General features: G+C 47.2%; 1 protein-coding gene across 3 annotated transcripts in view; it reads right to left on the bottom strand.

Annotated features, from left to right (window-relative positions):
- Positions 1 to 1,070: 1,070 nt before the first annotated feature.
- Positions 1,071 to 13,023, bottom strand: part of Stk32b (serine/threonine kinase 32B) — a 238,465-nt gene continuing 226,512 nt past the window's right edge. For all 3 annotated transcript variants that reach the window (XM_040747009.1, XM_040747010.1, XM_040747011.1), the window contains 3 exons: positions 10,135 to 10,266; positions 8,014 to 8,078; positions 1,071 to 2,986 (listed from right to left, as the gene is read on the bottom strand). In XM_040747009.1, the coding sequence (XP_040602943.1) occupies positions 2,848 to 2,986; positions 8,014 to 8,078; positions 10,135 to 10,266 (336 nt within the window). In that variant the 3' untranslated portion in view covers positions 1,071 to 2,847. The remainder of the gene's footprint in view (positions 2,987 to 8,013; positions 8,079 to 10,134; positions 10,267 to 13,023) is intronic.

Here is a 13,023-nt window from a genome sequence, read left to right on the forward strand (position 1 = left end):
ATTTGGGACTTGTGCCTCATGAAGAGGTTTCTATGAAGAGGGACAGTCCTTGATGTCATTGAAGAGAGAAAGTCCTAGGAGGTGCATAGGGGTAGGGAGTAGGTGGGGTGGTCTTGCCAAAGCAAGTGCTACACAGACAGTTTGTTGGGTTTGCTTATCTCATTCATTGAAAAAATGTTGCCTTCCCCTTACCAGGCACATGCTGTGAAAGCCATGAGGAATTTTCACTTGGGTTCACAGAGAAGAGCTATGGCTGGTGTGGATTAGTGTTGTCACACGTCCCAGGAGACTTGGCAGAGGTGGCACTGACCTCTGGGAAATGTTTGTGATGCCTTACACAGATAAAAGCTGAAAGTCACCCCAGTGGAGAGAAAGGCTGGAAGGCAGTGAGGAAGTCAGGAAGCCCATGAACATCGAAGACACTGGCTGCTGTGCCCCTATGTGCCTGGGGGCTAGGTGGCAGTTCTAGGACATTAGAAAGCATGTTTGCCAATGTACCCCATATTCTGGATTTCTACCCTCCAGGATAGAGTCTTTCTTTATAAGCGCATAGTAATAATATAAGTTACAGTCAAGTGGAGAGACCCTCGAAAAGCCAAGCTCAGTTTGATCTGTGGGAAAAGTCAGTGTGTCATTGGCACAGCACCCCATTTGCTGTAGCTTGCGTCTCTGGACAGTCTGGGTTTTAAAGGCTTGGCCCTAGAATGGTGATATTTAGAGGAAGTGAGAGATTTAAGAGGTAGGGTCTTGAGGACTTTAGGTCACTGGGGCCTTATGGGGCATAGTGGGACCCTGACCACTCATTACTCTTTCTGATCCCTGGCTCCCAATGTAAGTTAGTCCACCACACGCTCCTGCTATATCTGCTGTATCTCACAGGCCTTAAGAAAGAAGCCAAAAGAAACATTTTCTCTTTTTAAGTTAGTTATCTTGGGTGTGTTGCTATAGTGACAGAAATTTGATTAGCTCACCTTTCCATGCTATCTCTGCTCTGATTAAATTCGGGCCCCTTATCTGTAAGAGGGTTCAGCCCACCCATCCCAGAATTAAGAGCAGTTATACAAGGAATGTTTGAGTAATCATTTATTCGAAACAAGGTACACAGACTTAAGCAGAGCCAAGAAATCAGGGTTCCCCACCCTGCGACTTCTGCCCCTGCCTCTCATTCATGAGCTCATCCCAACAAGAAATTGCAATATTTCCAGGTCACAGTGTAGAGAAGAGCAGTTGGGACATCCTGGAGGGCAGGAGGGACAAACAGGGCCTGGAGACATGGAGTAGGCAGGAGATAAATGTGAGGAGACTCAGTTAAGGGGAGGGGGAGCAATGCTGTTACTTGAAGTGTAAAACCTTACCATACATTAAAAGGTCTCTCACGAGATCCAAGAGATGACACTAACAGACTCAAATCACAGTGGACAAGTAGAAAATAGAAATGAATGTAAAAGCCAAAACAGTTGATCTCAGAGCGATGTCCAGACCTCAGAAACTCCAGGTAGGAAAAGAAAACAAATTGTAAACTTGGAGGATCCTTGGTCCACAGAAAATGCACCTGCCATGCCAGCAAAACAAGAAAGTACCTCCAGCAGAGGAAGGGGGGGTAGTGATTGTGATGGCGGTGGTAATGATGATGATGATGATAAAGATAATGAGGAAGATGATGAGGAGGATGAAGAAGATGATGCTAATGATGGGGAGAAGAGGAGGATGAGAGTGATGACAGATGGCTGTTGGCCGTCAGTCATCACTGTGTGATATGTGGGGTCTTATCACGCCCTGGAACAGCTCTGAAAGGTCAACCTTCTCTTTCCTGTTTGAAAGTGAGGAAACTGACCCTTGAGCAGTAATGTGACTTTCGGAGGTCTTCCAGTCTTGACAGCAGCTGCCAACTGTCTGTAAAGTCCTAGCTTTCTTTGCCTCAGCATCTCCAGCTCCAATGTCAACCGATCTCTGACCAGGTTATAAAATGCTTTGCTTCTTGAGTGATCCTGCTTTCATCTTCAATAGACTAGGTAGAGGCTTCACAGAGGCTCCATCTCAGCCAGGAAGCCTTTGCATGGCAGGCTGACTGGCCTGTTTTATACACTTCTTGGGAAGGAAAACCTGGAAGGATGGTGGGGACTAAGGTTCTGCTGCAGGATGAGTCTTCTCTGGGATCCCACGACACTCTGTGGGAGGAAGAAGTAACCAGAGATGCACCTGAGTGCCGTCCAGCATGGGGATACGGGATACGGCAAGAACTAGTGAAATCCAAAGGTTGAGGTCACCGTCCGTGAGTCAGGAGAAGCATGTCTGCAGCATGGAGCCCCTGGGCTTGGTCTGTATGCTGCACCATTCCAGAAGACCAGGAAGCCTGTGGATGATTCTTCCTGGTTGCTTTGAGATCTGGGAGTCCCAATGGAGGGGCAAACATGTCAGCTATGTATGTTGTTGAAAGTACCATCTAACGAACTAGGATGGGCCAAATTGCAACGTGATCATGGTTTAAATTGTTTTTTGGGGGGGAGGGTAGGAGGACAGACTCTTCAAATGTTGAGATATTTTATGTGTATATACACTTTTATCAATGCCCAAGAGTTTGCATATATGCAGTTCAACAGGATTCTCACAGCTCTGGGGCTGGAGACAGGGCAGATAACTGTTAATCCTTTCCACAGATGCAGAAAACTGAGGCACAGAGGTGTGACTTGCCCAAGGTCACACAGCAAATCAGTTGAAGCAGGGACCAGAGCCCATGCTCCTCAGGTCTGAGCATCTGATGCTTTAGGGATAAGATGGGGACGATCAGGGCACAGAGGAGGGATTCTTGGTGTCAGGGCAGAAAGTGTGCCATCTGGGCAGGAGAGCTTAGTTACTGCAGCCTCGGGTGCATGTATGGGTCAAGATATTGTTGTTTCGACCATCCTGTAGCTTGCTTGAGACATGGCTTCCTACTCGGCCTTCCAGGTCTGAGATCTGGCCATCGTGTCCCTGCTGCCTCCTGAGCCTGCAACAATCACAACACAGACCTGGTTAGTGATGGCAGGATGGGTGCAGCCACACACTTGTGAGAGACTCCTGATAGACAGAATCTGACCCCCCAGAAATGCACAACTCTGTTGCAGTCCCCAGTGTTCAACTTGGTTATTCCTGGTGAGTGATTTAAAACACAGATCCTCAGTTTTTCTGTCTATGAAATGGAGATAATAATCCCAACCTTGCCAACCCCTGTGCTATTTATGAACTATCACAGATGTATTTGCTCAAGTTCATAGCCAGCAGAGTTCGTTGGTGAGCTCATGCACCATTCATTCTGTTTATACCCATGAATGGAGTAGTAGCCATGCCTGGGGGGCAGGGGCTAAGCTGGCCTACAAAGAAACCATCTTCTGTATCTTCCCAGGGCTTATGCTAAAGAGGAGATGGGTAGTGGCCAAGAAAATCCCACAGACAAACATCTGATCAGTCGAACACCCAGACTGATAAAACACTACAGGAAAAGCTGTGCTGAGGGAGCAGGAGCCTGAACACTGCGTTTCTTAGCAGCTGGTTATCTGCTGCAGGTTAGAAGATGTCCGCATCCCTCCCTCTTCGATCTTCAAGTTCTGCTTCTCTCACTATGCCACAGCTGCCACTTGCCTGTGTGTAGTACAGGCCAGAGGAGGAGCAGAGACATTCAAGGGGCAAGCAGAGAACCCAACTGAAACCTGGGCTCTAAACTCCCGAGTTGCTTTGGTGAAAGCATCTCTGAGGCTCTGTTTCCTCAGCTAAAGTGAGGTTTATGGTTGGAAAGAGGCAATAGGATCAGATAGGTGTGAAGGAAGTCACAATTGTGGGTCTGGAAATAGTAATTCTACTAGCCTGGGAAGGTACATATCAGTAATTCTAGCTCATGCAAGACAGAGGCAGGAGGAGCACCGTAAGTGTGAGGTCAGTCCAGGCGACAGTGTTTCAGGCAAGTCAGGGATACATAGGAAGAACTTGACTTTTAAAATCCAAAGAGGGGCTGAGAAGATAGCTCAGTCTATAAAGTTGTTGCTATGCAAGCTTGGTTTAGAGTCATAGTGCCTACAAAAGACTGCTGGTGTCCTGGAATGCCAATACTAGAGAGGCAGAAACAGATCCTGACTGCCCACCAACTTACCAACTTCTGATCTCCACATGCAGGCACACACACACACACACACACACACACACACACACACACACACACACACACACCAAAGATAAGTTCTACTTTCTTCAGAAAGACATGGGCTTCAGACTTCAGATGGAATTGGCATGATGTATAACATTACTTCCAAACAGGGCATAGCAGATGGCCACCCACCATGGTCTTCATTAAAATAAAAGTCCTTTTGTTTAAGAAAAAGTCCTGCTTTTGCCTGTTATGTTCAGGGTGTCATGAATGATCTCAAGATGAGATACAGAGTCTGCGCCTCAGACAGATGGTAGCTGGATATGAATGTGCCCAGTAGACATGTGTGCAGCAATGCCAGTGCCTGAGTGAACCCTCTCAGTGGCATAGCACTGCTACATAGGACAGTGACTTGGGGGCTCCTGTCCCCTGCCTTTTCTCCATCTTCCAGCACCAGAAACTGCTGGGCTGTTATTCTGGGATGCCCTGAAGCCTGTGCTTTCCCTACCACAACTGAGCATCTACCTTCCCATCAGTCAGTCCATCCATCCACAGATACATTCCCTACCCACCCAATTTTAATATGATTATCTATAGCTACATCTATTACTTGTCTATGGTCACATTCATGTACTGTAATGTCTAGTCTGTCTCTCCATTCACGCATTCATTATCTCCTCCATCTACTGAAATGTCCACTTACCCTACAATCCATCCATGCATACATACATTATACATATATCAACCACCTGTATATCCATCATCCATCCATGTATCACCTATCCATCGTCAATCAGTTCCTGCTCCCACAAGAACCCTCCATCCATCCACTTGTTCATATCTTATTCTTCTCATCTTACCCCCTTGCCAGGCTCTCATTTGAAGTGGTTGGAGAGTGACAAGGGAACCCTCAATGTGAGGAACTGTCTTCTGGACAGTGGGCATATTTGAATGCTACCCATGTAGATTGCCTGTCTATTTCAATGACAGGAAACATTGAACTTCTCAGCAAACCTTTAACTATTTTAACTATCAGTGTTGAGAGAGAACCACAAATGATGAATACAAATGCTCTATGCTCTGGTGCTAAGCCATGGCACACCAAAGTCAGAAGGACCCCAAATGCCAAACCCTGTAGTCCTAAGCATTTCAGATAGAGACATGTCCTGTCCTGCTTCTCTACAGATAATACAAACGGACAGACAGACACACCACCTCAAAGCAGAGTTGAAATGATTAAGAGGTTTCAGAAAGCTGTGTGCCAAATTAAGCCATGGTTATCTGGTTGGAAATAGAGGGCAGGTATTGAAGGGCATAAAGCCAAGACTTGGTTGGAGTAACTCAATACTCTTCAAGAATGCTCTTGCCTCCTCTGGAGAGCTCTAGCAAGTCTCACCAAACCCCAGGTCCCCATATCACAAGACTGCTTCTGGGAGCCACTCAAGTCCTTGGGTGCAACTCCTTGGTGTTGAATTACAAGTGAGCCACCAGCAGCCTTCCTGGCCTCTCCCCCATTCCATCTTCCTGTAGTGAAAAGGAAAGTGGCAGAAAGGAGCTGAGAACTGGTTATGGCCACAGTGTGTTGGAGGGGAGCCCAAGATTCACATACAAAACTCTATTTCTGACCTTTCTGGCTGTGCTTTCTGGGCACCGTTCCTGGCAGAATTCTCTCTGGGTTCAGTGAGGCAGCATAACTTGTGCCTGTTGGAGGGCTATTTCTTCTGACACTAGACATTTCTCTTGTCATCATTTCCCATCAGTCTCAAGCACTAATCAGTCCTCTTATCCAACCCACTTCTTGCTCCAAACAGCCCAGGGAAAGGCAAAGTGGCTGTACGCATCTTGGGTTCCCATCGTGTTCATGAGGTTTCAAGTTCGGAACTCTCTGGGAGCTTCTCCCTGCCTGCTTCAGCTATTGGTGCTGGTGGCCATCCCTCAGTGTCCCCTGGGCTATGGCAGTATCTCTCTCTCCATGTTGGCTCTTTCCTGTGATGTGGGGCTACCCTCATCCAGAGGGGTTTCATGGTAACTCATGGCAGAGGGCTGTGAGGTGCCAATCTATGGCTTCTTCCTAAGAAGCCTGGGTATAAAATAAGGGTTAATCAGTGGGAAACAATGCAAAGATCTCACAGGGGAAGTTGTCAGTGTTCTATGTGCTTGCTTCAGAGAATCCTGCTACTATTCCATATCTGACACATCTTCCCATTGGGTTGTGTCAGCTTTTTTTTCCTGTTGCCCTGATAAAACATTATGACAAGAGCAATTTAATGATCAAGGGTTTATTGGACTCAGAGTTCCAGGGTACAGTCCATTACAGCAGGGAACTCACAATGGCCAGAGCTTCAGGGAGTTGGTCATGTCAATCCACAGTCAAGGAGAGGGATAAATGCAAGCTGCCTCACAGCAGCTCCCTTTCTCCATTTAAATAATTCAGGAGCCTAGCCAGGGAATAGTGCTACCCATAGTGGGAGGGTCTTCCCACCCAAAGTGTTGGTATTTAATGATATTAGGATAATCACAACAGACATGTTAAGAGACCCATTTCCCAGATGATTCTAGAGCTCATCAAATTGACAACTGAGATTATTTATCATTCACACCATTGGGCTTCTTCACTTGAGAAGCACATTAATGGCTCTAAAGAGTCAATTTGGGGTTGTATCATGAAGAGGAATATGGACATGAGTCCCCCCAAAAGCTGTGTGCAATCTCAACTCCAAAAATATTTCTAATTCCAGGCAAGAGTCCCTCTCTCTCTCTCTCTCTCTCTCTCTCTCTCTCTCTCTCTCTCTCTCTCTCTCTCTCTCTCTCTACACACACACACACACACTGGGCTGTGCTGAGCATCAATGATGAATGAAGCAGGTGGAGATGGCTATAAAGAACAGCCAGGGTACCTGGCCTAGAGCATCTTTCACATTCTTTCTGATGGCTGTGTTTTTCCTTTATTGGCTGTGATGAGCATGCTGGGATCAGCTGCCCTCTTGAATATCAAACTTAAATTTCCTGTGATGCAAACCTGAGTGTAAGTGACATGGGTGCCAAGTTCTCAGGAAACTGTTGGGAGCCTTCTGAGTCACCTTTATCTCTACATGAAATTTCCTCCTGAAGTTTCAGGACCCCTCACTGTATTTTCTCCAGCACTGTCTTGTACTTTGGAGAGACTGTCACTCTGGTTGGTGTTGCTAGGGGCTCAGGAAGCCTGGTTCTGTCCTGCTCATGGCCTGTGCTTACCCCTGCCCTGGATGGAGGGTACACCATCCATAACTGCTGAGACTCAGACTCCATTTGAGCAGGTTTTTTTCTCAGCTTTTCATTAGCTGGTGATGGGGGATTAGAGCGCCTGGAGATGGAGAGACCCAGAGGGAGCCACTCCCAGACTCACATCATCCCATGCCTTACCTGCCTGGATTAAGAGGCTCCCACATGCTTCATCCCTTAATCCAGGTAACAACAGCAATGGCAGTTATCATTTCCCTGCTGAGCATCCTTTTCTGCTTGCTGGGCTCTGTGCCACAGACTCTGCACCCCCAAGGAGCAATTCTTTTCACTTTGCCATGCAGACAAGGAAGCTCAGAGAGGCTAAGGACCTTGCCTCAAGAACTTTTGGAGGCTCCACATCATTCTATACCCACAACAGAGCCTATTTCTTTTGAGGATTAAAAACCAGCTCCTAATTCCAAATCTACAACCATTCTTTCCTCCAGGGTCTGGGCATGGCTCCACTGTGCCCTCTCTTCCAGCAACAAGGCTGCTGTCACTCACTGTTGGTGGTGCTGGACCACCTTCTCCTGGGGCCCTTAGTTCTGGCCGATGGGCTTAGTCCAGAGATGACAGAGCCCAGAGGTGACTGCATTTCTGCTGTGGACCTTGGTCCTGTAGCAAGGTGAACTTACTTCTCTCGGTTGAATATGATAAACTCCTTCCGCACTGTCTCCAAACACTGCTGCAGGTGTCCGTTCTGTCAAAGAGCACAGAGAGGGGACTAAACATCAGAACACTGGTGAAAATGTAGCAGAGGGTTACTAAGGGCATCTGGCTTATTTAAATTATTTAAATGAGAGTCGTGTCCACTCAGGACTTAGAAACAAGCTCGGTGGCTGGGGCCAGCAACTGTGTCTGCAGACAAATGTGTTTCTTGGTTTTAAGGAGTAAAAATCACAGAAGCCTCTGTAGGATGGAACATGCCCTGTGCTTCTGAGTTTGGGCTCCCTCATATTTGGAGGCCGCTCAAGCCTATTTCAGGACACAGAGGAGGAGATGTTCAGATTAAGATGCTCGTGCCAAGTCGTCTTTCCAGGATTGGAATGTTATGGGGATGCCCCCTAGAAGCTGCATGTAGATGGTACCTGCTGCAAGGAAGCCACCTCCCCTCTGGGAGCCTTTGGGATGAGTAGCTCAGGGTCATGGGCCTGTGATGCTTCTAGAGGCTGGCAAGATGGTTTCGCTTATTTTAAATTAGAGGACTAAAATAAGCATTTTCATATTATATTTTTATATTAAGGTAACTGCAAAAATTTTAAAACCTGTATTTTATAGGGGAAGGGCTGTTGTAGACTGAGTTGTGTCCCCTGCCAAGAGTATGCCCAGGCCCTCCGTCACAGTATCTGAATATGGGCTCATCTGAGATCAGGCCCTCAAGTAAAGGTGGGGGGCTGAAGCCAAAGGCCCGTGTCCTTGTAGGAGGAGCACACGCAGTCAGAGGCCCAGAGAGAGGTCGTGTGAGGATGGAGCTGGAGATGGAATGGTGGAAATCAATCCTAAGGAAGCCAGGTGAGATGAGATGATGTGATGGTTAGTGACACGGGAGAAACAGGTGAAATAAGTAGTCCAAGGGTCAGACTGCATGCATGAAACAGTCACAGGAATGAGAAGCAGGGAGTGAGCGGAGTGCAGTTGACCCAGGGGAGGGACTGTAGTTTTAAATGATGGCGTAGGTGGTGAAACTGCGCTGATTTCACTGGCTGAGAAAAAAAATTAAGAAAGATTCCCCCATCCCTACAGTTCCAATTTATGGTTTTGCAGAATGAGAAGGTGCCTGACGGCGCAACAGGGAAAGACAGCGATGGATAGAACAATACGACGGTATTTAAAACAACCAGGGAGGCAAAGCTCTGGGCACATGTATGAGGGGGCTAGCTGAGGTTGGAAGATCCGCTCTAAATGTGGGTGACACCATCTCATGAGCTGAGCACCAGCATCTGTCTCTTTCTGCCTCCTGACTGTGGGTACAGTGTGACCAGTTGCCTCAAGCCCCTGGTGCCATGCTTTCCCCATGGCGACGGGCTGTCACAGGGCAGCCTGAGCACGATAGACCCTTCATAAAGGTACACAGGGACAGAGGTGCCCTGTATTTTTCTTGGGGGCCTCAGTGTAGATGCTAAGAGTGTGGGTACTCCCTCTACAGTTATCCTTGCATAGATCTGCATTATAAGAGATCATTCATATGTTGTAGGTATACTTCAGAAAAGTGGCACAGACCCAACAAACTGCAGTCTGAAAATGTTGAGAAATAAAATTTCCAGAAGTTTCCATAAAGCAAAACTTAAGATTTGAAGTGCCTTGAACACTATGCAAAAATCCGCAAGAAAGAAGTGACATGTGATTCACCCTCCTTAGCCTTACTTGTGTCACAGAGCCCAGCTGACTGTAACCATGCCTCATGTCTTACTCATGCGGTTTGCATTAGGGCTGGACTGGAAAGTTCTGTGTTGAACAGTGATGCCCAACACCTATGTGCACAGCATTCGCCCTGTGTCACGAGATGAAAATGATCCTAAAGCAATTTGAAGCACGTGGGGGATGTGCCCGGGTTTTTACCCAGCACATCATTTTATACAAGGAGTACGAGGGCCTCGGGGGTTGGCATCTGGTGGTGGTGGGGGGACCCTGGCACCACTTCCCCAAAGACACAGAGGGAGGAAAGGGAAGGGTGGGCTGAAATGTACCTTTGAATAGGAAGGAACCTTCCTCCACATGTCCCTTCTTCCCCACAGAACCCTCCCCTGGGGGCTCACCAGGGGACAGCTGTCCTTTGCGCTGTCTCTGGACCTGTGCTTGGCCAACCTCTTCTTTTTTTTGTGAAGCGGCTTGGATTCTAGAATCATTTCTTCAAGTTCAAACGTGGGGTCACAGTTCAGTCTCCCTTTCTGGAGGGAAGTGGAAGGAAAAAGCATGGTTTGTGGTTATTTTGTCCATCACTGGTTGTGCATCCTTTCCACATAGGCAGGCATCTTCACATTCAGCAGCTACGTTAGCTGGCACCCTGGGTGGCCTTACATTTTTCTCTGATTATGAATCAATACAGTCTCAGCACACACACCATCCATTTAGAGACACAGTCCCAGTGGGGGCAACCACAGCCTGTGTCTAAATCGGTAGTTCTCAGTCTTCCTGACACTGTGACCCTTTAATACAGTTCCTTATGTTATGGTGACCCCAGTCATAAAATTTCTTTTGTTGCTACTTCATACCTGTAATTTTGCTACTGCTATGAGTCATAACGTAAATATTCGTATTTTCTAATGGTCTTAGGCAACTCCTGTAAGTGTTGTTTGAATCACAAAGGGGTTGCAACCATTAATTGAAAACCACTAGTCTAAATCCTCTGACTGTTTATACATGTATTTTACTAATTCTTCCATTATAGACACACTCACATGTCATTATTGTCCTTGTTATGGTTTTTCATAATTTAATGTGAATTTTAATTAATGAGCTTTTGAGGTAGCCTTGGCTGAGACAGAGTCTTACTGTATAGAACTGGCTGACCACAAACTCACAGAGATCTGCCTTCCTCTGCCTAAGCTCCATTTCTGATCAGCGTCTGTCCAGCTCCCTCTCCTGCTTACCAGTTCCTTTCCACAGCTGGAGCTGTCCACACCCAGGCCAGGTCCTGCTGCAAGCCCGGGGCTCCACCCATCCTGACTTACAGGCTTAGGCCCTCACGTCGGGCATCCGAGACTGCCCTTGAGGGCTGGAATCTTGATGACACACCCCCTGGGAATGTAGCCCTGTGACTATAACATCAACTGCTCTGCAGTTGCACAGGGAATCCCAGTGCTGCAGTTCTCTGGTCCTGGATGGTTTCCTCAATTCTGGAGACTCAGGATGATGGGGAAGCCTGACTTCCAAAGAATTACTTCATGGTTTCTAGACAGTACTTCGGTTCTTTCTGTTCTCTATGTCCCCAGATCTGTGAGGGTATGGCTTGCTGTGACCTAGTTAAGAGGATCCAGGTGCTGCCTCAGGGACAGGTACTTTGAATCTGCACACTCACTTTCAGTTGAGTGACACATGACCACTCCCTTGTGCCCCCCATTGTGCGAGATGAGCAACTTCAAAGGCTACTAGGAAGTACTGGGATAGACCCATTAAGTATTCAGTGTCTGCTCCTTCAAGAACAGTACCACTGCTGGAATGCTAGCCTCGGGACCTAATCACAAGCTAGGGTTTGCTGACCACACCAGTTTGGACAGGCTGCTGTACTGTCTCAAACCTTGTCAGTGATGATACACCCAGAGAGTGGAGGAAGATGGGGCTTTGCAAATGGAACTGGGAGAAACCCTGGCTCTTCCTCTGCAAGACACTAAATCTCCATTGAGTTTCACTTTCCACAGGGTAATGAGGCTGGCATGAGAAAATGGGGTAGGACATCTGGGGCTACATTCTGCCTTTCAGTGGGACCCATACACATAATGCCCCTATTCTGTTTGACAGGTTCTACTGTGAGTTCCATGGGGCCCCAGCTCCTCCCATCATTGACTTCTTGAACCTGGCTGAGAATCCCTTCCCTGCTACACAATTTTACCTCAGCATTTGCCCTCTTTCAAGGCAAGTCTTGAATTCAGGCTCCAGTCTTTCCTGAGAGGCCTGTCATTCATTCATTCATCCACTCAAATGCAGGTCTAGATCCTGCTTTGCCTGAGTTGAAGCTCTGCTGGCCTCATCACAAGTCATCTTGGGAAAATTACTTTACCTCACCCAGAATTCTTAGATGATCCCCTCTCAGGCCAGTGTGAAACCTCTAGGAGCTAAAGCATGGGAAGTTCTAAGAACAATGCCAGCACCGAGTGCACATTCAGCCATGTTGGCTCTCATCACCCACACGTCACATGACAGTGCTGCGCCAAGGCCCTCTAGTGCCTTCTAGAGTATTGCATGGGATTCCTGAGAAGAGGCCAATGAGGATGGGCTCTCAGGAAGATGTCCGTCTCCCTGTGACCAACCAACATCTGTGCTAACACAGCCCCTAACACCTGTTTAGAGGACAGGAGAGGGCAGGGAGGCTCAGCAGCCCATGGATCCACCGCAAGAAGCCCACCCTGGGAATCTAATGCTCAGAAACCAAACGGTTAGCTATAACTGCTGCATTACAGGGGATTTCAGTTAAAGATGTTTTATTTCAACAAACTAATCATAACCTAGGGAAAAAGATGGCTGAAAGATGTGTGTTCTGAATGGTGTGACCCCACACACGTGTGAAGTGTGATTGTGAATGCACAAATCTTAAGAAAAGGACCTTCTTGAATTGCTTTGGATATAGTCAAAAAGGGCACCAGGTTAAACAGTGTCTTAACAGGAGAGGTTGGCGATCTGTGCCTCCCATAGCTGGCCCCCAGAGCGGTCAAAAATGGCCAAAGCCAGCATGACCTGAGAGCCCAAGGAGCCTGTATAGAGGATTCAATAGCCTTTATCAGAGGAGACGATACAAAAATTCTCCTATATTTGTGGTTAAAAAAGAAATCTAGAGAATGGAGGTTAATGGACGATTTTAGAAAAATTATGAATATCTTGGATCTCAGTGAAGCATGAACCTGTTGGTGACTTACTTTTGTGACCTTCAGGGAACATACCAGTCAGTGGTGAGGATCATGCTTAATACCAAGGCAGGGACCTCCTGAAGG

This window comes from Mesocricetus auratus, unplaced genomic scaffold (genome assembly GCF_017639785.1).
Source record: "Mesocricetus auratus isolate SY011 unplaced genomic scaffold, BCM_Maur_2.0 Super-Scaffold_100006, whole genome shotgun sequence".
NCBI classification, from domain to species: Eukaryota; Metazoa; Chordata; class Mammalia; order Rodentia; family Cricetidae; genus Mesocricetus; species Mesocricetus auratus.